General features: G+C 42.6%; 3 protein-coding genes across 3 annotated transcripts in view; 2 read left to right on the top strand and 1 right to left on the bottom strand.

Annotated features, from left to right (window-relative positions):
• Positions 1–946: 946 nt before the first annotated feature.
• On the top strand, positions 947–2702 carry sap18 (Sin3A-associated protein). The gene is made up of 4 exons (XM_084574577.1): positions 947–1103; positions 1988–2097; positions 2195–2317; positions 2395–2702. The coding sequence occupies exons 1-4, from the start codon at positions 1032–1034 to the stop codon at positions 2549–2551; spliced, it is 462 nt and encodes a 153-aa protein (XP_084430703.1). The 5' UTR covers positions 947–1031; the 3' UTR covers positions 2552–2702.
• Positions 2703–2773: 71 nt separating this feature from the next.
• On the top strand, positions 2774–5765 carry rtraf (RNA transcription, translation and transport factor). The gene is made up of 8 exons (XM_084574576.1): positions 2774–3103; positions 3576–3700; positions 3791–3890; positions 4226–4306; positions 4402–4490; positions 4752–4820; positions 4934–4982; positions 5199–5765. Exons 1-8 carry the CDS (start codon positions 3043–3045, stop codon positions 5351–5353), a joined length of 729 nt encoding a protein of 242 aa, XP_084430702.1. The 5' UTR covers positions 2774–3042; the 3' UTR covers positions 5354–5765.
• A 127-nt stretch (positions 5766–5892) lies between these two features.
• Positions 5893–22851, bottom strand: part of nid2a (nidogen 2a (osteonidogen)) — a 41235-nt gene continuing 24276 nt past the window's right edge. The window contains exons 18-62 of the mRNA XM_084574574.1: positions 22644–22780; positions 22449–22554; positions 22226–22359; positions 22042–22147; positions 21666–21799; positions 21452–21557; positions 20910–21043; positions 20717–20822; positions 20465–20589; positions 20272–20377; positions 20008–20132; positions 19813–19918; positions 19502–19626; positions 19310–19415; positions 19043–19167; positions 18851–18956; positions 18401–18525; positions 18204–18309; positions 17937–18070; positions 17749–17854; positions 17125–17258; positions 16933–17038; positions 16649–16773; positions 16452–16557; positions 16185–16309; positions 15992–16097; positions 15716–15840; positions 15421–15526; positions 15154–15278; positions 14962–15067; positions 14686–14810; positions 14491–14596; positions 14270–14400; positions 14062–14167; positions 13809–13942; positions 13619–13724; positions 12231–12360; positions 12055–12155; positions 11806–11978; positions 11526–11655; positions 11269–11440; positions 9460–9617; positions 8829–8952; positions 8591–8703; positions 5893–7200 (exon numbers count right to left, since the gene is read on the bottom strand). Of these exons, the coding sequence (XP_084430700.1) occupies positions 7193–7200; positions 8591–8703; positions 8829–8952; positions 9460–9617; positions 11269–11440; positions 11526–11655; positions 11806–11978; positions 12055–12155; positions 12231–12360; positions 13619–13724; positions 13809–13942; positions 14062–14167; positions 14270–14400; positions 14491–14596; positions 14686–14810; positions 14962–15067; positions 15154–15278; positions 15421–15526; positions 15716–15840; positions 15992–16097; positions 16185–16309; positions 16452–16557; positions 16649–16773; positions 16933–17038; positions 17125–17258; positions 17749–17854; positions 17937–18070; positions 18204–18309; positions 18401–18525; positions 18851–18956; positions 19043–19167; positions 19310–19415; positions 19502–19626; positions 19813–19918; positions 20008–20132; positions 20272–20377; positions 20465–20589; positions 20717–20822; positions 20910–21043; positions 21452–21557; positions 21666–21799; positions 22042–22147; positions 22226–22359; positions 22449–22554; positions 22644–22780 (5339 nt within the window). The 3' untranslated portion in view covers positions 5893–7192. The remainder of the gene's footprint in view (positions 7201–8590; positions 8704–8828; positions 8953–9459; positions 9618–11268; positions 11441–11525; positions 11656–11805; positions 11979–12054; positions 12156–12230; positions 12361–13618; positions 13725–13808; positions 13943–14061; positions 14168–14269; positions 14401–14490; positions 14597–14685; positions 14811–14961; positions 15068–15153; positions 15279–15420; positions 15527–15715; positions 15841–15991; positions 16098–16184; positions 16310–16451; positions 16558–16648; positions 16774–16932; positions 17039–17124; positions 17259–17748; positions 17855–17936; positions 18071–18203; positions 18310–18400; positions 18526–18850; positions 18957–19042; positions 19168–19309; positions 19416–19501; positions 19627–19812; positions 19919–20007; positions 20133–20271; positions 20378–20464; positions 20590–20716; positions 20823–20909; positions 21044–21451; positions 21558–21665; positions 21800–22041; positions 22148–22225; positions 22360–22448; positions 22555–22643; positions 22781–22851) is intronic.

Genomic DNA, 22851 nt, shown 5'->3' with positions numbered 1-22851 from the left:
GAGGGCGTCAGTGATTCTAATGGAGTCATTAGGAGAATAGCAGCGACACTTATTGCTGATGCATATCAATGAATGGGTATCAGTGTCAGGGCCCCGACTCAAAGAGCCACTGTTTGATCTTTCAGGGCTAAAACCGAGAGGAGAAGGCCCGCAGATTGTGTGTCCACTCTGATGAGAGGTGGCGGCAGGGAGGGGGGTGCGCACACAAAATGAATGAGTGGGGAGAAGAGAGAGAGAGAGAGAGAGGTAAAATAGAGCTGATTGTTACAGTAGCTCCTGGTTCCCGATCGGCCAGCCCTGCCAGCGGGAGAACAGAGGAGGGCACTGTCAGGGCGCACACATCCACACAAACACGTACTGTACAAACACACACACACTGTACGACGCTCACATATATGTTGGCAAGAAAACTGCACACACACACACTCGCCCACACACAGTGTAATGAGTGGGGTGGGGCAGCATGTGACTGGATAGCAGGTTTCAGTTCAGTGGGTGGACTTGGCCGACTGATCCAAGATCAGCCACTCTGGGGAAAGCCAGTGCAGCTCCATAACTATAACTACATGTACTATAACATGATCTGTTGCCACGGTTGCAATATTATTAAAGGGTAGGGCTCAAATATCTTTTAAAAGTGGGTGAATCTCTTCACTCTTAATTAGAGCTGAGAAATTAGTTTGGATCCGCACACAGAAACACAATTTAGATGCCACGTTAGTGAATATATATGAGCAACAGGATAAAATAAAAAATCTAGAATAAAAAGAATAAAGAAAAAATAATAGAAAACACACTAAGTATAGTTGAAAGTGCAGGTTAGTTTGAAAAAACCCCACTTTCCTGAGGGAGATAGTAAAGCTACCGTCAAGTACGCCTACTGTCGTAAAGCCGCAAAAGAAAGAACACCGGAAACGGAAACAGTTGCGCTTTCCGTCTCTTCAGTTGCCGCAGCTACGGTAAAATAACCACCAAGCGAGGAGGCAGAAGCCATCACCTAGCTGTATTTGTATTTTACTGAAAAAATAACAATGGCCCTTGAGTCGCGGGTCACACAGGAGGAAATAAAGAAGGAGCCAGAGAAGCCCATCGATCGGGAAAAGGTAAAAATCGGGATTTTTTTTTAACTCGGAGCGCCCTTTAGCTTGTTTACTTACCAGCTAATCTGGTTCGGCTAGCTCGAAATGCTAATCAGTTTGGAGGAAAAAAAATGCGCACTGACCCGACTTATATTATACTATAACAAAGTGATTTATAACAACATTGGTGCTCTATTTGAAACTTTTGATGCGCGGTTGATTTAGTAATCAACTCTATATAATAGTAGCAAAGTAAAGAGCAGCACATGAAGCGTGCTAGTGCTAGCATGCTAGCTAATAATCACGTCTTGCACGGCATTTTGTAGCTTGTCGTCATTTATAAGACATTATACACTTGAATATAGACTTTAAATTAAAAACTATTTTTTTTATATCCGTTGTAGACCCTAAAATAACTTTCAGATCTAATGTTCTGAACAGCTAGTACGTATGGAAACAAATTCAATCAAGCTATTTGTGTTATTGCCAACTTGCTTACCCGAGGCAGCTTAGTTTTCCTGATAAGCCAGAAGCTGTGTGTGCAAGTTTGTCTTTTGCATCCAACATTTTGGAGAACCTTCACAGACAAGCAGACACTTCAGTGGTGTTTGGTTTGAGATCACTGGTTAATTTCCACAGGTGTCTCTAAAACAATCTTGATTATGCAGAAAGTGAACATAACATTAACAAAGCAAGCTCATTATGTTTACTACTGTGCCGGTATCACACTTATGCATATATATAATTACTATTAATCATCTTAAACACCTTAGAATTTGCAGTAAAGCCCAAGAATTAATGTGTAACTGTAGTTAAACACAAATACGTGGTCTACTTTGTTGTTTGGACTGTCTGTTGTGTTTCGTGTAGACGTTTGACATACTTTTACATTTTAATCTTTGCTGCAGACTTGTCCCCTCCTGCTGCGAGTATTTACCACCAACAGTGGCCGACATCACAGAATAGACGAATTTGCTCGGGGGAACGTTCCCTCCAGCGAACTGCAAATATACACGTGGTAAGATTACAAGCATGTTTTCTGTGCGTCTCCCCACGTACATATTGTTAGAGGTACTGTTTGATACGAAGGTGGTGTTTAATTTCGTGTGTCGCAGGATGGATGCAACCCTGAAGGAGCTAACCAGCTTGGTGAAGGAAGTGTATCCGGAGGCCAGGAAAAAGGGGACACACTTCAGCTTTGCTATAGTCTACCCTGATCCCAGAGGAAAGATGTACAAGTAGGTATCATGCTAAACTACCTGGTGATTCTAGCATACTGCAGCTTAAATGACACTCACCCTCACGTCGTCTCCAGGTTGAAGGACATCGGCAGCACTGTATCCGGCAGGAAGGGCGCGGACGACTCCATGACGTTGCAGTCTCAGCGCTTCCAGATCGGGGACTACCTGGACATAGCCATCACACCACCCAACAGAGCCCCACCCCTTGGCACACGCATGAGGCCTTTCTGAATATGCTCACACACACACACACACACACACACCGACGTGCATCCATGAGCCTCCACGTCTCTCTGTTAAAGTGTTTTCTTTTACATCATTTTGGATGGTTTTGCCTCGTTTTGTAAAACATGATGTGTAATAAAGTTTTTGTTTTTCTCAACCTCAGTCTGTGAAATGATTATTGAATGTTGAATTTGTGGTATACTTCCCAAAAATCTAACTTTTGCAGCCAATACTATTTAAAAGCAAACAATAAATTCAGGTTCGCTTGTAAATGAGCATATTTATCATTTTAAGTATCGTGATCGTCGATTTCAAACACTAAAACATAGTAACCGGAAGTAGAATGCGTTGGCTTTTATTTTGACGGTTATAAGAGGAAGTTGTAGGTTCTCCGGCGGCGCATGCGCACTACCGCACACTGCGCGCTAACAAGAGAAACCAGGCGAGTTACAGCTAACTGTTAGCAAAAGAAAGGTTTCCACAGTAAACACGGCGAAATGTTTCGGAGAAAACTCACCGCTCTTGACTATCACAACCCCAACGAATTTAACTGCACAGGTAAGAAAAATCTAACCCAATGGTTATTTAACTATTTAGTTTGACGTGGAAAAGGCTAACGTGTCAGAAGTCCAGTCACTGTATGGGGACAACGCGCTGCCAGCCTCCATTGATCAAATAGAAGTTTTATGGTTCGTGTTGGCGAAGATAAAATAAAAGTTTGTTGAAACACCGCATTACATCGTTTATAACCTCTTAATATGCTGCTCTTTTATTCGGCATAGCTTTAATTTGTATACACAATTGAGCAATTTAGTAGACTGTGTATGAATTGTGTCGCATTTCGCACAATCACAGCTGTGGTTGAAAATGCCAGCTGCCCCTAATGCAGCTAAATCACCAGTGTCCTGTAATTTTCTTGCTCTTTAAATTGGAGCATTCAGACTTTGTATATCCACTATCATATATATATATATATATATATATATATATATATATATATATATACACACTGAACTGTTTTCCTTCTCAGATGAGACACAGTTCAGAAACTGCATCGTGTGGCTGGAGGACCAGAAGATCCGACATTATAAGATCGAGGACAGGGGCAACCTGAGGAACATCCCCAGCTCGGACTGGCCCAAAGCCTACCAGAAGGTGAGACTGCTGCAGCAGAGACTTCCAGCTGACGACATATTATTAACAGGAGCCTTGTATTGTGAATGAGCTTCCTTTACCTGTGTGCAGTACCTGCAGGATCTGAACTGTCCGTTTGGAGTTCAGGAGAGGCAGGAGGCTGTGGACTGGTTACTGGGCCTGGCTGTACGATATGAATATGGAGACAACGGTAAGGTGGCAGCACATGTACATGTAGTAACTGCAGATAAAAGCATTATTTTGTCTCTATATTATGAAACCACACAGTAAGTTACATACAGACATTTAATTTAGTGGTGTCACAAGATAAAAATGTTGGGAACCACTTCTCAACTATTTTGAGACACCAGCTGTAATACCGTAGATGGCCAACAGATGGAGGCATTGTGAAAGAATAATTATTCCAGTACGTTTTTGTGGCAGAATGATTTGTCGATGCTGATAAATCTCCATAAAATTCATGCAGGCGAGTGTATTTATAGGTTTGCACATGTCTTATGTTGGGTGTATTTTATGTGTCCTCAGTGGAGAAGTATAAGAACTGTCAACCGCTGGCCGCCTCCAGTAACAGCGACAAAGCAGTGGACCCTCTCGTCAACCTTGACAGTAAGTAGGACCTCACCTCCTGGCATTTTGTCTTCTTTCATCTCCTGTTTTTTTCACAAAAAGTTGTGACGTGACTGTTTTGTTTTTTTCCCCAGGTAGTTCTCCAGATTTCAAAGCAGGAGTTACAGCTCTGGCCAACATCCTCAAGATACAGCGGCATGACGACTACATGGTTATGCTCAAGGTGAGAGCGCTGGATGTCGAGATAAATCCTCTCTGCGTCCACATTTGTCATCGGTACACTAGCTCAAAGTAATATTTTGTGTTCCCTGTTTCTGCTTCACAATAAAAAAACCTGACGTCTCAGTATTCAAGTGTTTTAAACATAAACTTGCTGCAGATAAAAATGTTATAAAGATAAAACTGCTGCTAAACTTCATCTCAGGAACTGCTGTCAGTAGAAACGTGCCATGCTAATCTGAGTGTTTTCTTGTGGATCCCCCAGGCCATTCGTATTCTGATCCAGGAGAGACTTTCTCCAGAAGCCATCACTAAAGCCAACCAGAACAGAGAGGTATGCATCAAGAAATATATACTTCTGGATTCGGTTGTTCTCTCCAGCAGGGATGATAACGTCTCTCGGTTGGGCTTCAAACTCACTCGTGTATATTTTTCTTGTCTCTTCAGGGTATTCCAGTAGCTTTAGACAAGCACATCTTGGGTTTCGACACTGGAGGTGAGTACGACTTTTTGAGACATTGTACTTGCTGTACAAAGACAGCACAGGAAGGGCAAACTGATGTGTGTTTGGGTTTTTTGACATGAGAGGGTTCATCCGTGCTCTGCGGTCAGAAATTTCCTCGAGTTCTTGTGGGGCGGCGCGATGTTGACACATGTAACCAATCAAACTTCCATCGTCTGCGGGGGGAAAGTAAAATAAATGTCTCCACAGACGCCACTCTGAACGAGGCGGCTCAGATCCTGCGCCTGCTGCACATCGAGGAGCTGAGGGAGCTGCAGACCAAGATCAACGAGGCCATCGTAGCCGTTCAGGCCATCATCGCCGACCCCAAGACGGACCACAGGCTGGGCAAGGTCGGCAGATGAGAGGAAGAAGAAGAGGAGAGACGCTGGAGGAAATGAAGGACTGAACCACAGGAGTTTAAAATTCTTCAGCTTTTTTTGTTGTTTGAGTGGACTTCCAACATGTTTTCCTTTTTTTCCGTTGTTGCATGAGATTGGATAGATCCACACTTCCAATACTGACGTTCAGTTTTTGTACAGAAGCGTGGATAAGTTGATGAAACTCCATTAGTATGTTGAATCATTACGTTTTCAGAGACTGAGGTTGAACCTTCTGACAATGTTCCAACATCACTCCTCCTGAAATATTCAAACTGAAGATTATTTGTTTGTGTTGTCTCAAGAGAGGATGTTTTCTTTTGGCAAATTAGTTATTTTGAAGTGGTTTACATTGAGGCTGTGTGGGGAAAATATATAAATACAGCTGAGCAGTCCTCATGTGGTGTTTGGTGACAGTTTTTCCTCTTTTTTTTAAAACCTAAAAGAAGACAGTCAAGTACCAAATCACATTTTTATTGTTATAAATATCACATCTTATAAAAAAGATAACGATTTGAAATGTAGTAGCAGTAAAAAATATTTGGCAAACAAGGCAACGGCACTTCATTGTGTGAAATACAGAGTAGCAGTGCAGAGAAAGTTGCTGTGATCTGATTGTCACCCGCGATACCGGTTTACGAGAGTGTAATCCAACATATTATGCTGATTTACCTAATTTCTAGTTAGGTACTGAATTAACCTGATGAGCCATAAAAAAAAAACTTAGAAGTGGACAGGCACTTACTTATACTTGGCAGGTGATCGCTACCAAACAGGCAGAGTAGCTAGCTATGTTGTTAGCATTCCGGCGGAAGGAGGTGGGTGAGAGGACGCTGATTGGTTCACACCTCTGTCGCGTGAATTCCCAAATATCGCGAGAATGCAGCTACTAACGGTTAATGAATAACCTTAAACTGAAAATAAATGTCGCAAAACCTTAACTCTCAACCGTCATATTACTAATACAAGTTTCTCTTAAGTTGTTTTTGTTATACATAGACTTTTTGGGATTTTTCTTATTTTTAATTAAAGATAAGAAGCTTGATACCTCTGCGTGCTAAGTATGCTAACAATTAGCTCATTAGCTCGACTGAAAGCAGGCGGAAACGGCTAGCCTAGCCTAGCTACCTGCTCATAGATAGTGGCAACTCCCCAATAAAACCACACACTCTTTCCACATTTTTTGTTTGGATTAGAGAAAAGAGAAATAGCATGTTATGCCACAATTTAAGAGGTGCTGGACATTACGGAGCTGGTTGAGTTTGCCTCTGCTTACAGCCTTTATGCTACTAAGCTAACTGAAGGATAGGAGAGTGGTAGCCATCTTGTCATCTAACTCAAGAAAGGCAATTTCAGTGAAAGCTACATACTGAAGTACTGAATTATTTTAAAGCCTTGATTTTAAATCAAAGTGAAACCTGATGCATAGTTTTACAACAGAACGATTAAAAGCTTGACTGGCTTCAAAGAACAAGAAAAAGAACCTACACTCACATACTTTTTAAAAATCTTATTTCATTGTTCGGTAGTTTTTTAATTGATAGAAAAACAACTCACAAAATACAAAAATACAATAGAAAACAAAAAAATGAGGTATAAAACAAATTTACAAAACTTTACTTTGGGTTATATCTTTGAGGTGAGATAATGGGGTTGGGGTGGGTGGAGGGGTTGTAAATTTGCTCTGATGATCTTGGCTTCAGGAAGCCGTCTTGCTTCCTTCTGAGCGCCCTTGCTTCTGCAGGTGAGGGTTTGTCCATCCCTCTGCTCAGGAGTCGCCCCAGAACTTTAGCACCAAAGGACCCCGTGGCTGCCGGTCCGTCGTTAGTGGCCTGCGACACAAGACAAAATGATAATACACCTAAATAAATATACCAGTGGAAGTGTTTCCTTTCCTCTCCAGGTTTGAAGAAACAGGTGGAAATAAGAAGGTCTGATTTTCTCTTCCTGTGTGAACAGGATGAAAGCTTTAGCGCTGCGGCGGTCTAATGACAGAACAAACAGACCCTCCATCCAAAGCCCTACACTTAGAAAGAACGACTAAGAATTATCACAGTAAAGAACATGTGTGTGTTCATGTCCAATAACAGCCTTTAAGCCTCTTCCAACAAGCTCCCAAACTCCTAACAAGTGTGTATCAGAGCTGTCATCATGGTCCGAATTACACCGCGCGTCGTCATCTTTGAAGCAAGCGGCTGTTATCTAGTTTAAGTCGTTACAGGACGAGGCTTTTACAGCAGCACACACTAGTGACAGTCATCCCTCCTTCGAACAATCACAAGAATCGGATGCTTGTGTCGTCTATCACGACCTGATTTTGCAGATGTGTGCAGCGTTGACAATGACATCTACCAAGGTGCTTCTTTTAGGATTATCCTGTGTTTAGAGGTCTACTTTGTACTTTCAAGACAGGACTTGAAGCCATCTGCAGACGTCAACACATCAAACATGACGCACGTGAAAGACAGGCAAGAGGGTCGCACACAGGTGTTTAATCATTGTCCTCTGGTCTCAGGTACGCACACATCGGTTACAAGTAGAGGGTCCCAGACAGCTGTGTAATCATTGTTCTCGTCTGTTCCATGGGTGCATGTGAAGTCACCACACACGTATAGCTATAGGTGTGGAGTAGTGGGCCTAAGCCAGCTGTGTGATGACTGTTTTCTGGATGCGAGGTGATGAAACACTCAAGACAACAAAGGTTGAATTTACATCGTCTGTACAAATCGGTTCGGGACGTTGTGTAAAACGTATGAATAAAAACGGAATTCGATACAAGCAACAACTTCCAAACAAGCTGTAGTAGTTTGTAGTTCAAACTTGCACATAAATACAAATCGGTGCCTGTGGATTTTCTCTGTTTTTGCACACTACTACAGTGATTGCGCGTTGTGTCCTGTCCCCGTACGCAACATTACAATTGCAAACCCGCAGTAGAGATTTGACATTCTCTGTTTTTCCAGAAGTCTTGAATGCAGCCTTCTCCTGTGTGCGTTTAACTGTGACTTCTATCTCGGTGTATATGCAGCCTTCGGGGTTAAGGTGACATCTGGTGAGAGTTGATGTGATGACATAACCGCACACAAACCAATGAGCTCACTGTCTGTGACACCTTGAAGTCAGTGTGTGGTTGTTATTATACAGAGCCAAGCTGACATGTCTGAACAGTGATCGTCACTGTGCTGGTGTGTGCGCGTTTTTTAACATAATGCACAAATTTACCTGCTAGACAGTGGGTGGTTGCTATGGCGATGCCATACAGGTGAGAGCGCTGGTCAGGCAGGTATTCATCGGTGAGCTGATTGCTGGCTTTGTTAACTGCGATCACACCGTCCCTGTGAGGCAAAAGACAAGAGAGAGAAACGAGCACTGAGTAATGACAGACTGGAGCGGCTTATTGACCAGATAAAGAAAACAGCGCCACCCAAAGATCCTGATTCCATTAGAAACAAACAGCTACCTCCTCCAGTCGGTGTAATAGAAGTGGTTCCTGTAGTAGACCATGCTGAATGGGTAGTTGAGGCCGGGGTGGATCACTCGCCGCCCCGTACCATCTGGAGATATACACTCTAAACGCTTCGTACCTAACACACACAGAGAGGGAAAAAAGATGGATTGTTGTTATCTGAAGATTATTTGTGGCATTTAAAGTTGAACACTTGACAATAAAAATGCATAACAAAGCTTTAGATGTATGCTAAATGAAAAACTAGAACTTGGGAAATTATATAAAATAGCAAGTTATCAGTTTTTTACGTATTTTCTTTTGTGTAGATTTGAAAAACAAGACAGTTTTAGTTTTGTCATTGCTGGTAAGTGAATTATATTTCATGTTTGGAAAGAGCCAGGTGCACCATTTAATTATTCTTCCAGGCTTTATGCTAAGCTAAGCTAACTGATGTTAAATTCTAGTGTCTTTATTAGGCAAATACAAATAAATAAAAGAGACAAAACCCAGGGCAACAGCTTCAATTTACACGTTTCTTCTAAATCCCGTTGCTAAATCAAACTAAAACTAAAGGCTTGAAAGGATCAGACCGAGAGTGGACAAAAACACATTGATTTTGGTTAACAGTAAAAGTCATGGTTACCTGCATCAGCCCAGCAGACTTGTCCGGCAGAAGAGTCATACGTCAGAGCGTTTGGCAACCCAATCCCATCAGACACCACCACCTTGCGGTTCCGACCGTCCACTGACGAACACTCAATCTTAGGAGCCTCTCGGTTCCAGTCTGTCCAATACAGAGTACTGCATGGAGACAAAGGGGAGAGAAATCACAAAACATTACACTTCTGATCCATTCTGGAAACGATAATCTCTTTCTAATGTCTTTGTTTTTGTAGGTTTTGTTAGCTGGTGCTGAGCGTTGGGATCTGGCTAATGTAACGAGACGAGGAAAACCACACACAGGCGGGTGACATGAGTGTATTAGAGCACAGGGCTCGCGGGGGCCAGCTGTCTCATGCTGATGAGGTCATGGTCAGGTTACCCAGAGCAACATGCAACCTTTGACCTCTGCTCCCCCTGTGCATTTCTGGTCGCGTTTCATCCGTGCGCATGAGAAAATGTGGACCACACTGCCTCGTACAAATAGACAGATTTCTCCTGGTGTTAGAGAAGAATCACATAATTTCAAAACTCCACAAATGTTCTGGATGCAGCTTTTTGACCGCGCGAGTGCTGCTTATGACGTCACGCTGCTTTTCATCTCTAGATGATGGTGTACATGTGAGCAGTCCGCTGGGAACCGCAGGTAATACACACCACATGAGCAATCAGCTTACACACACACACACACACACAGCGTGTTGAATGTGATGTAGGTACGGGGCAGCAGATGTTTGCGTACGAGGCGTTCATGCTTTTCTAAAGTGTGTGTGCGTAATTTTCGGCGTGTCTGCTTTCGCCGTGTGCGGTTATGCGTCTGAGCGAGGGGAACATGTGCAGGCTCCGAAATCACAGAGCACATGCTTAATCACAAGTGAACCCGTCTGAAGCAGTAATTACCTTTAGGACTTGGCTTTCTGTCAGAACGTACACACAAACATATCTGGCCTCGAGTCACATGAACAAACTTTAAACTGTCAAACCAATAACGTGAAGCAAACATTTGAGGTTTTATGATTTGGGTTGTTGCGGCTCGGCTTAATTATTTGCATCAACCGTATTAACACACACGCACACGGATACACACTGTTGATTATGTGATTAGTGGCAAAGATGAAAAGCAGATGTTATTCCTGGAGAGCTGACCGATGACGGCCTCTTGCTTTCACTGCGTGACTATCCAGGATTAATAGCAACACTAAATCCACCGCAATTTTCTGGCTCTGTTTCACAAAGCGCCCGCAGAGAAGGCACAAAAGAAATCATTTATATGACAAAATTATGAAACTTGTTTTGCTAAAGGGACCCTCCACCCTAAAAGCCAATTGCCCACCTTACATTTGCCAATCTCATAGGGATGAAGTCATGTTTAAGTCACAGTCTCAAGCCGAGAAACTAGACTCAACAAGTCTGTAGGCTGCCAAATGGCTTTAAAACATCATTTTGACTGTGCTAATGAGTTTGGTGCAGGCCTTGTTGACTCATAGCCCGTCTGAGAGCTTGTGTATAATTTCATGGTCGTGATAGGGGACTGAAAGCCATCTGTGCTCTCTTCTGACATAGAATCCCTCTGGATGCAGCGAGGGCTCATTCTGACACACCGGTGCACCTCCAGGATGTTACACTTGATCGCGAAGAGAGTGTGTGGGCGACTGTTTGTTTCTTGCTCGAGTAGGGGGGAGGTGGGGATTTGTACGTGTTTGCAAATCCAGACTAAACTGTCCCAAGCGATTTATAAGGGGCATGTTAAAAAAAAAAAACTTCCCTAAAACTTTAAATAAACCGGTTTTACCCTGTGGAAGAAACGGCGATGATGGCTCGGGGGTTGACCAGGTCTGTGTCAAACAGAGTCTTCCTTCCACTGCCGTCCAGGTTGGCGCTTTCGATCAGGTCGGGGGTCGAGTCGACCCAGAACATCAACCTGCGTTCGACGTCGATCGCCAAACCCTCTGGACTAACAAGATCTACGGGGAGAGCAAACAGAAAGTATTGAAGGCATTTAAAACTTTGTAGAACATTTATGATAGTGACAAAGGAGTTTATGCTTACTTGTGTTAATGATGATCTTAGGCTCCGCTCCAGGTGCCATCGATGCTCTGCTGATTGTTCTTGCAGACAAATCTGTCCAATAGATTTGGTTCTCCTTGCAGTCAAAGGCCATACCGACCACTATGGATCCCTGGACGAACATACGTGGATGTAAGCACACGTATAAAGATCAGTATTGATTCACACTTTTATTACTGGCTGTAAAAAAAAGTTGCTAGGCAGTTCTCAGAGTTGGGAACCCAAAATGAGAGTAATGTGTAATTGTTCATTCATCCCTTACATGCAGAGTCAGTAGTGTTTTGGATCGGCTTGCGTCAAATCTGGTCCCGTTCAGAGGCAGTGCTCCTATTTTCTGTCCCTGAGCGTACAGCAGAGTGACGTCGGCGGTCGGTGGAGGGGTCACGGTAGGGCGGGGCAAGGGTCGCACGGTGGGAGGGGTCACCGTGGAAATGCCTGAGGAAAAGATTGGTTAAAAGTTTAGTTTTAGCTCATACAACATGACACGACGCTAGTGGAGGGGGATACTCACAGGCAGGTTTGACAGCGTCGTGTGATCGGGTACCAGGAACCTCCCGTCCGTCCCGGTCCACACACCAACAATAAGTGGTCTCCCCGTAACACTGGACTGGTCTGAGAAGGCACAAGGGTGAGAATAAGTATAATAATGTAAAAATTCATCCTGGTTTCTGTGTGTGCGTTGCGTACCTGAATTCTCCGTCCTCCTCACACTGAGGCACGTACTGCCGTGGTTCTGGCTGGCCACCATAGTGCTCAATCAAACTGGCCCTCCATCGCTCACAAACACTCTCAAGGCGCTGATCCGGAGTCACTGGAACTGACACAAAACGCTTTGAAACCTAAGATGCCGCTCGGATGCTACTCAGCTAGCGTTCATCATTATCTGCTTTCTTGTATTCTCTCTGCATGTCGTCCAGCTTGCTGCGTTTATATCGCAGTGATAGGTGGGAGTGCTTGATTAATGGCGCGGGGTCGCCCTGTGTTTAAAGGAGCACACGTCTTACGCTTGTCCAAACTGTTTTGGCCAAGTTAAAATCCGTTTAATAACTCACTTTATTGGGGAGCGATAAAACTAAACCTGAAACCACTTTAGGCTGCCGCTTATGTTTACACTGGCCTCTCTCTCTCTGTGTAAATTTGTGAATGTGAGACTCTACAGTTTCCAGAGAGATATCCGAGTGTGATTCAGCTTTTTCAGGAGAATTCATCAGATTGGCAGTCGGCATCCTGCATCTGTGTCTTATGAATCACTAGTTTTATTTGCTGCAGTTCAACCACATGACTACTAAATACTAAACCAGCAGCACAGTGATCAGACTCCAGTTCTTCCACTGACTCAGCGTGTTGGCAGTGAGTTGTATCACTTCTGCGGGTACACATAAATACAGACAAACTTCAAATAGCACGCTAATGTAAGAGTCTAATGTGGGTGTTTGATGAGATAAGATAAGTCAGGTTTAAAACTTAGCAAATGCACACATTACAAGCATTTCCTTAACACAACAAAGTGTGCATACATGTGTGTTTGTCTTGGCTGCAGCTGTAGGGAGGGTGTAACACCGCGTTGTTGCCGCTCTGCTGGTCAGGCAGAGTGTTCTTGTTTTGGTTTGGTTGCGGGGCAACAGCGAGCAGGTCCTCTCGCCACAAAATGACCACTTGAAATGTTTGGATGGTCATAAATGGAAATTATAGCAAGGACTGAATTTATGGAGCCGCATCTGTGTATGTTCCAAGTGTTGGAGGGTGATAGACGACTGTTTAAAAAGTCAAGAGATGCCAAATAGACATCACTTGTTAAATGTCTGCGGTTTTCCTATCACATTATTTTTTTGTGAATGTAAAGTTTATAGACGTTGCTCCAAAGAACTTGCGCAAATGTAGTTTAATTTACCATTTATAACGTTGTGCAATAAGTTTATTTGAAGCTAAATCCAAGGGCCCAGATTAACGTGAAAGTCAGAAGGTCAGTGTTCTCATCTAACTCTCAGCAAAAGTGTCACTCTATCCTTCTAACTGACTGGATGCATAAATCCTTTGATAAACAATGTAAATCCAGCTAGAAGCAGCAGTCTCACCTGGTCTATTACAATCTACACGTGCTGCTCCAGGTGGAGTCCTGGTTCCTGGTCTCTCCTGTCCATTACTGTCCACACACCAACAATGCCCAGTGGAACCATGACACTGAAGCACAATAAATGCAATATAATTATTATTAAGTATGCACAAAAGAAGAAGAAACTGCATGCAAGAAAAGCAAAGTTTCACCTGTTGACGTAGGTACTGTCCTGCTGCGTCACACTGTGCTACGAATGCTCCAACTACAGGATAACCCTCTGGACTGGTGGTCCTTACACTGTCTCTCTCATGCTCACAGTGAGTTTTAGGACGCTCTGGTTCATCTACAGAAGAAAAATAAAGATTGAAAGTATTAGTGCTGCTCAATAAACACGCGACCAAGAACCAATGCTGTCTCTCATAGAAGAGACGGCATTAAATCATTAAAAAAAATCAGTCTCACCTGGTCTGTCACAGTCTTTAGGTGTGGTACCAGGTGGAGTCCTGGTTCCTGGTCTCTCCTGTCCACTGCTGTCCACACACCAACAATGTCCAGTGGAGCCATGGCACTAAAAACAATAATAACAGTTAATGTACGCATGTCTATAATTATTTTCAAGTTGCACAAAATGATATGAAACAAAAGGTCTAAGTAGTTATTCAGTATGAACCTGTAGTGATATGTACTGTCCAACAGCATCACACTGGGGAACAAAGGCTCCAGCTAGAGGATATACACCTGACCCGGTCTGAACACGGTCTCTGTGCTGCTCACAATGAGTCTTAGGACGCTCTTGTTCATCTGGAAAACAATAAAAACACGCAAATTGTTTCTAGCAAACATCACTTCACCGAGCTTTACCTGTTAAAATGGACAGCTACCAAGCCTCACCTGGTCTGTCACAGTCTTTAGGCCGTCTTCCAGGTGGAGTCCTGGTTCCTGGTCTCTCTTGTCCTCTATCATCCACACACCAACAGTGACCAGTGGAGCCATGACACTAGAATATGTACAACAACAATATTAACAACCATAACAATTGAATAGGCAACTGCAGAAAATCTAAACGATAACAACATAACATCATACCTGTCTAGATGTGTACTGTCCACTGTCATCACACTGAGGGACATAGGCTCCTCTTATAGGATATCCTTCTGGACTGGTGGTCTGAACACTGTCTCTCTGCTGCTCACAGTGAGTTTTAGGACGATCTGGTTCACATGAGGGTAGCAGAAATATTTAAAGATTATACAGTGATGATCATAGTAAAAGTACCGCGGAATAAACCACTACCTTGACTTCTACTCTAAATGAAACATGACAAAGATTTGAGACAACACTGAGAAAGCGGTTTCTCCTCACCTGGTCTGTCACAGTCTATAGATGGTGTACCAGGTGGAGTCCTGGTTCCTGGTCTCTCTTGTCCTCTATCGTCCACACACCAACAATGTCCAGTGGAGCCATGACACTAAAATATTTACAACAACCATATTAACAACCATAATTTAATTGATATCTACAGAAAATCTACATGATAACAACATAACATCATACCTGTCGAGATGTGTACTGTCCATTGTCATCACACTGAGGGACATAGACTCCTCTTATAGGATATCCTTCTGGACTGGTGGTCTGAACACTGTCTCTCTGCTGCTCACAGTGAGTTTTAGGACGATCTGGTTCACATGAGGACAGCAGAAATATTTAAAGATTATACAGTGAAGATCATAGTTCAGAACAAACCACAACCTTGACATGTATGTTAAAAGAAACATGACAAAGACGAGAGACAACACCAAGAAAGATCTTTCTCCTCACCTGGTCTGTCACAGTCTATAGATGGTGTACCAGGTGGAGTCCTGGTTCCTGGTCTCTCTTGTCCTCTATCGTCCACACACCAACAATGACCAGTGGAGCCATGACACTAAAATATGTACAACAACCATAATGTAATCGATATGTGCAGAAAATCTAAATGATAACACTAGATGATCGCAAGCGATCATAAAGGGGTCCATGCCGTGGCAAAGTCATCTCCGAGTGGGACGCAGAGGCATAAGCGGGTCAGACAGGTGGTGCAGAAAATCTAAATGATAACAACATAACATCGTACCTGTCTAGATGTGTACTGTCCACTGTCATCACACTGAGGTAAATAGGCTCCTGCTATAGGATATCCTTCTGGACTGGTGGTCTGAACACTGTCTCTCTGCTGCTCACAGTGAGTTTTAGGACGATCTGGTTCACATGAGGGTAGCAGAAATATTTAAAAATTATACAGTGATGATCATAGTAAAAGTACCACGGAATAAACCACTACCTTGACTTCTACTCTAAATGAAACATGACAAAGATTTGAGACAACACTGAGAAAGATATTTCTCCTCACCTGGTCTGTCACAGTCTATAGATGGTGTACCAGGTGGAGTCCTGGTTCCTGGTCTCTCTTGTCCTCTATCGTCCACACACCAACAATGTCCAGTGGAGCCATGACACTAGAACATTTACAACAACACCATTAACAACCATAATTTAATTGATATCTGCAGAAAATCTAAACGATAACAAAATAACAGTCATACCTGTTGAGATATGTACTGTCCATTGTCATCACACTGAGGTACATAGGCTCCAGCTATAGGATATCCTTCTGGACTGGTGGTCTGAACACTGTCTCTCTGCTGCTCACAGTGAGTTTTAGGACGATCTGGTTCACATGAGGACAGCAGAAATATTTAAAGATTATACAGTGAAGATCTTAGTTCAGAACAAACCATAACCTTGACATGTATGTTAAAAGAAACATGACAAAGTCGAGGGACAACACCAAGAAAGATCTTTCTCCTCACCTGGTCTGTCACAGTCTATAGATGGTGTACCAGGTGGAGTCCTGGTTCCTGGTCTCTCTTGTCCTCTATTGTCCACACACCAACAATGTCCAGTGGAGCCATGGCACTAGAATATGTACAACAACAATATTAACAACAATAATTTAATTGAATAGGCAACTGCAGAAAATCTGAACGATAACAAAATAACATCATACCTGTTGAGATGTGTACTGTCCAGCTGCATCACACTGAGGGACATAGACTCCTCTTATAGGATATCCTTCTGGACTGGTGGTCTGAACACTGTCTCTCTGCTGCTCACAATGAGTTTTAGGACGATCTGGTTCACATGAGGACAGCAGAAATATTTAAAGGTTATACAGTGAAGATCGTTGTAAAAGTACAAAAGTACCCCGGAATAAACCACAACCTTGACTTCTACTCTCAATGAAACATGACGAAGACGAGAGACAACACTGAGAAAGATCTTTCTCCTCACCTGGTCTGTCACAGTCTATAGACGGTGTACCAGGTGGAGTCCTGGTTCCTGGTCTCTCTTGTCCTCTATTGTCCACACACCAACAATGTCCAGTGGAGCCATGACACTAGAATATTTACAACAACAATATTAACGACCATAATTTAATTGATATCTACAGAAAATCTAAATTATAACAACATAACATCATACCTGTTTAGATGTGTACTGTCCATTGTCATCACACTGAGGAACATAGGGTCCTGCTATAGGATATCCTTCTGGACTGGTGGTCTGAACACTGTCTCTGCGGTGTTCACACTGAGTTTTAGGACGATCTGGTTCCACTAGAGAAACAAGAAAAAACACAATTTACACAGTTTATTAGGAAATGTAGGCATGTTTAAAACAGATTAGAAAACCCCACGTTGAGCTGTTGTTGATGGGATTCATGGTGCTGGAATATTCTTCTTTTCCAGTTTCTCTTATACCTTTTAGAAGCTTCCCAAAATTAAATTAAAAGTTAGAAATTAAAAGTAATGCTCTGTTGGAAATTACTACTTAATACAAAACTATTCTTCTCACAGTTTATATCTCAGCTATTACTGCTGCCACTGGCTCGTGTAAGTTGTATTTGGCATCCCGTCTGGCTGGGCTCTTACAGCTCATTCAGAAAGCTGCTCAGTGTTTGCTTTATGCCAGAGATTATTTATTACCATCCACCCCCTTCACCCCCCCGTCTTTCTTTCTATTTAGCAAAGATCCAGTCGTTTAATGTGTATTCGAGTCCTTACAAGTTTAGGAGCAGCCTTGGACAGTTAGCAACAACATCCTCACCTGGTCTGTCACAGTCTATAGATGGTGTCCCAGGTGGCGTCCTGGTTCCTGGTCTTTCCTGTCCCCTACTGTCCACACACCAACAATGTCCTGTGGAACCGTGGCACTGAAATACACAATAGCAACAGTAATCACTTTGACGTACAAAAGGTATTTTGTCTCTTTCCTTAAAAATAAATCTATTTTACCTGTTTAGATATGTACTGTCCATTGTCATCACACTGAGGTACATAGACTCCTCTTATAGGATATCCTTCTGGACTGGTGGTCTGAACACTATCTCTCTCATGCTCACAGTGAGTTTTAGGACGATCTGGTTCATCTGAGGGTAGCAGAAATATTTAAAGATTATACAGTGAAGATCATAGTTCAGAACAAACCACAACCTTGACATGTGTTTTAAATGAAACATGACGAAGATGTGAGACAACACGGAGAAAGATCTTTCTCCTCACCTGGTCTGTCACAGTCTATGCGTTGTGCTCCAGGTGGAGTCCTGGTTCCTGGTCTCTCTTGTCCTCTATCGTCCACACACCAACAATGTCCAGTGGAGCCATGACACTAGAATATGTACAACAACATTATTAACGACCATAATTTAATTGAATAGGCAACTGCAGAAAATCTACATGATAACAACATAACATCATACCTGTTTAGATATGTACTGTCCATTGTCATCACACTGAGGGACATAGGCTCCTGCTATAGGATATCCTTCTGGACTGGTGGTCTGAACACTGTCTCTCTGCTGCTCACAGTGAGTTTTAAGACGATCTGGTTCACATGAGGGCAGCAGAAATATTTAAAGATTATACAATGAAGATCGTTGTAAAAGTACAAAAGTATACCACATCCTCAGTTGCCGCTGTCATCACCATGACATTTGTTTTTGTTAAATACTTTACAGTTTTTAACTTTCCACAACAAAGAAACAGTTAAACCTAAAAAAAAAAAAAAAACAAACAAACAAAAAAAACACAAGGGGGGCTACCAGACAGTTGTAAATTTACATAAACAGACTTACAGAAAAAATGCATGACATTTTATTTTTAAGGAAACATGACAAATACATGAGACAACATGAGATCTTTCTCCTCACCTGGTCTGTCACAGTCTATAGATGGTGTACCAGGTGGAGTCCTGGTTCCTGGTCTCTCTTGTCCTCTATCGTCCACACACCAACAATGTCCAGTGGAGCCATGACACTAGAGTATTTACAACAACCATATTAACAACCATAATTTAACTGATATCTGCAGAAAATCCAAACGATAACAACATAACATCATACCTGTCTAGATGTGTACTGTCCATTGTCATCACACTGAGGTACATAGACTCCTCTTATAGGATATCCTTCTGGACTGGTGGTCTGAACACTATCTCTCTCATGCTCACAGTGAGTTTTAGGATGATCTGGTTCACATGAGGGCAGCAGAAATATTTAAAGATTATACAGTGCAGATCATAGTTCAGAATAAACCATAACCTTGACATGCATGTTAAAAGAAACATGACGAAGACGAGAGACAACACCAAGAAAGATCTTTCTCCTCACCTGGTCTGTCACAGTCTATAGATGGTGTACCAGGTGGAGTCCTGGTTCCTGGTCTCTCTTGTCCTCTATCGTCCACACACCAACAATGTCCAGTGGAGCCATGACACTAAAATATTTACAACAACAATATTAACGACCATAATTTAATTGATATCTGCAGAAAATCTAAATTATAACAACATAACATCATACCTGTTTAGATGTGTACTGTCCACTGTCATCACACTGAGGGACATAGGCTCCTGCAATAGGATATCCTTCTGGACTGGTGGTCTGAACACTGTCTCTCTGCTGCTCACAGTGAGTTTTAGGACGATCTGGTTCACATGAGGACAGCAGAAATATTTAAAGATTAAACAGTGAAGATCATTTTAAAAGTACAAAAGTACCCCGCCATAGACACTTCCACATTTGATCCTCACGAGCCACTGTCATCACCATGATATTTTATTTTTAAGGAAATATAACAAATACACGCGACAACATGAGATCTTTCTCCTCACCTGGTCTGTCACAGTCTATGCGTTGTGTTCCAGGTGGAGTCCTGCTTCCTGGTCTCTCTTGTCCTCTATCGTCCACACACCAACAATGTCCAGTGGAGCCATGACACTAAAATATTTACAACAACAATATTAACAACATAACAATTGAATTGATATCTACAGAAAATCTAAATTATAACAACATAACAGTCATACCTGTCTAGATGTGTACTGTCCATTGTCATCACACTGAGGGACATAGGCTCCTGCTATAGGATATCCTTCTGGACTGGTGGTCTGAACACTGTCTCTCTGCTGCTCACAATGAGTTTTAGGACGATCTGGTTCACATGAGGGCAGCAGAAATATTTAAAGATTATACAGTGAAGATCATAGTGAATGCAAATGTATCTCAGAATAAACCACGACCTTTACATCTATGTTAAAAGAGACAACACTGACAAAGCTCTTTCTCCTCACCTGGTCTGTCACAGTCTATAGATGGTGTACCAGGTGGAGTCCTGGTTCCTGGTCTCTCTTGTCCTCTATTGTCCACACACCAACAATGTCCAGTGGAGCCATGACACTAGAATATTTACAACAACAATATTAACAACAATAATTTAATCAATATGTGCAGAAAATATAAATTATAACAAAATAAAACTCATACCTGTTTAGATATGTACTGTCCATTGTCATCACACTGAGGTACATAGGCTCCTGCTATAGGATATCCTTCTGGACTGGTGGTCTGAACACTGTCTCTCTGCTGCTCACAGTGAGTTTTAGGACGATCTGGTTCACATGAGGGCAGCAGAAATATTTAAAGATTATAACAGTGAAGATCATAATTCAGAACATTTATTTTAAAAGAAACATGACGAAGACATGAGACAACACTGACAAAGATCTTTCTCCTCACCTGGTCTGTCACAGTCTATAGATGGTGTACCAGGTGGAGTCCTGGTTCCTGGTCTCTCTTGTCCTCTATCGTCCACACACCAACAATGTCCAGTGGAGCCATGACACTAGAATATTTACAACAATATTAACAACCATAACAATTGAATTGATATCTGCAGAAAATCTAATTCATAACAAAATAAAAACCATACCTGTTTATATGTGTACTGTCCAGCTGCATCACACTGAGGAACAAACACTCCTGCTATAGGATATCCTTCTGGACTGGTGGTCTGAACACTGTCTCTCTGCTGCTCACAATGAGTTTTAGGACGATCTGGTTCATCTGGTTGAGAAAGTGTGCTCATTGTTGTCATAGAATGTACAACCTTTGATGGTATAGCATGGCATAGAGACACATTTTCACTCTGTCTCCCTGTCCTTTCAATAACCACTGCACGCGGTCTCTCAGTGGTCTCGCCCTTTTTTTTCCAGGAATTCCAAGGCAATGACCCAAAGACCTTAATAGTGCACCACTTACAAGGTTAGACACACACTCGTGTAAGTGGCCCGTCTGTTTGACTTGTCACTGAGTTGAGGAATTAGGGGGTTCACAGGTCAATGTTTAACAAGAAAACCTTGGAGAGTTGTGACATAATCCACCTGCTCACGTCGGCACATAATAAAAACAGTTTTGAGCACTCAAAGAAAGCTGTAAAAAGGAAGAGGCCTTTCCATTTATGTCTTTACCCACCTGGTTTGTCACAGTCTTTGGGAGGCGCACCGGGCAATGTCCTGGTTCCTGGTCTGTGTTGTCCATTACTGTCCACACACCAACAATGTCCAGTGGAGCCATGGCACTAAAAAAAGATTTCATGCCATCCAGACAGATTTTTTAGTGATTTTTTTTCGAGACAGATATCAGATCATCTCTGTTTCAACTAGTGGATCACTAATCAGATGCTGACCTGCAGTGGTATGTACTGTCCATTAGCGTCGCATTGAGGCACATAGGCGCCAATTATAGGAAGTCCCTCTGGAGTGGTGGTCTGAATACTGTCTCTGTGGTACTCACACTGAGTTTTAGGACGATCTGGTTCGTCTACAGAAGAAAAATAAAGATTGAAGAGAATGCTGGACCCAGCTTTGCCCATAGCTCTGCTGTTTCAAATCTGTTTTTAATCCTTCTCTCAGCAGATTGCACAACTTTATGGAAGAGAAACACTGAATGGCAGAGGTGCCCGTTCTTATATAAGAGACATTTACCTCGTAACCATAGTTTGGACAGAATAACAGAAAAGACGTTCAGAGGAACACTTTGAAAGCAGAACGCGTTTTCCTCACCCAGTCTGCTGCAGTCTGTGGGTGTTACACCAGCGGTTGTCCTCGTTCCATCTTTCTCCTGTCCATTACTGTCCACACACCAACAATGTCCAGTGGAGCTGTGGCACTGCAATTCATTTACGTGTATGGTGAATGAATTGCCCTTTATTTAAGTTAAAAGGTGATAGTCCTTTCAAACATTTACCTGCAAAGGTATATATTGTCCACTGTCATCACACTGCGGCACATAGGCTCCTAATAAAGGATAACCATCTGGACTGGTGGTCTGAACGCTGTCTCTGCGGCGTTCACAGTGAGTTTTAGGACGCTCCAGTTCATCTAAGGAGACGAAGGTGAAACATATAAATACGTTTTAACCCATACACTATACTCATCTGTTTATTGAAGACCTCCTACTAGGAAAATACCTGGTATGTCACAGTCTTTAGATGGTGTACCAGGTGGAGTCCTGGTTCCTGGTCTCTGCTGTCCACTGCTGTCCACACACCAACAATGTCCAGTGGAGCCATGGCACTGCAATGCATTATTAAACTCCATTATCTGTTGCGACATTTAACTGAATTAAACAGTCAGCAGTGCACTAATGTGTCAGTCAGTCAGACCTGCAGTGGTTGGTACCGTCCGTCAGAGTCGCACTGAGGGATGAAGGCCCCGAGGCTCGGGTATCCGCCAAGTTCCCTTCCACCCTGCACGCTGTCTCTGTGCTGCTCACACTGGCTCTTGGGACGAAGTGTCTGACCTGCAGAAAATATCACAAATAGATGTGTAATAGATACACACACCGTCATATTTGGTAAGTTCCTTCGCTTC

This window comes from Chelon labrosus, assembly GCF_963514085.1.
Source record: "Chelon labrosus genome assembly, chromosome: 24".
Lineage (NCBI taxonomy): Eukaryota > Metazoa > Chordata > Actinopteri > Mugiliformes > Mugilidae > Chelon > Chelon labrosus.
Note: the sequence above shows the minus strand (reverse complement) of the source record. Positions and strands in the feature narration are given on the sequence as shown.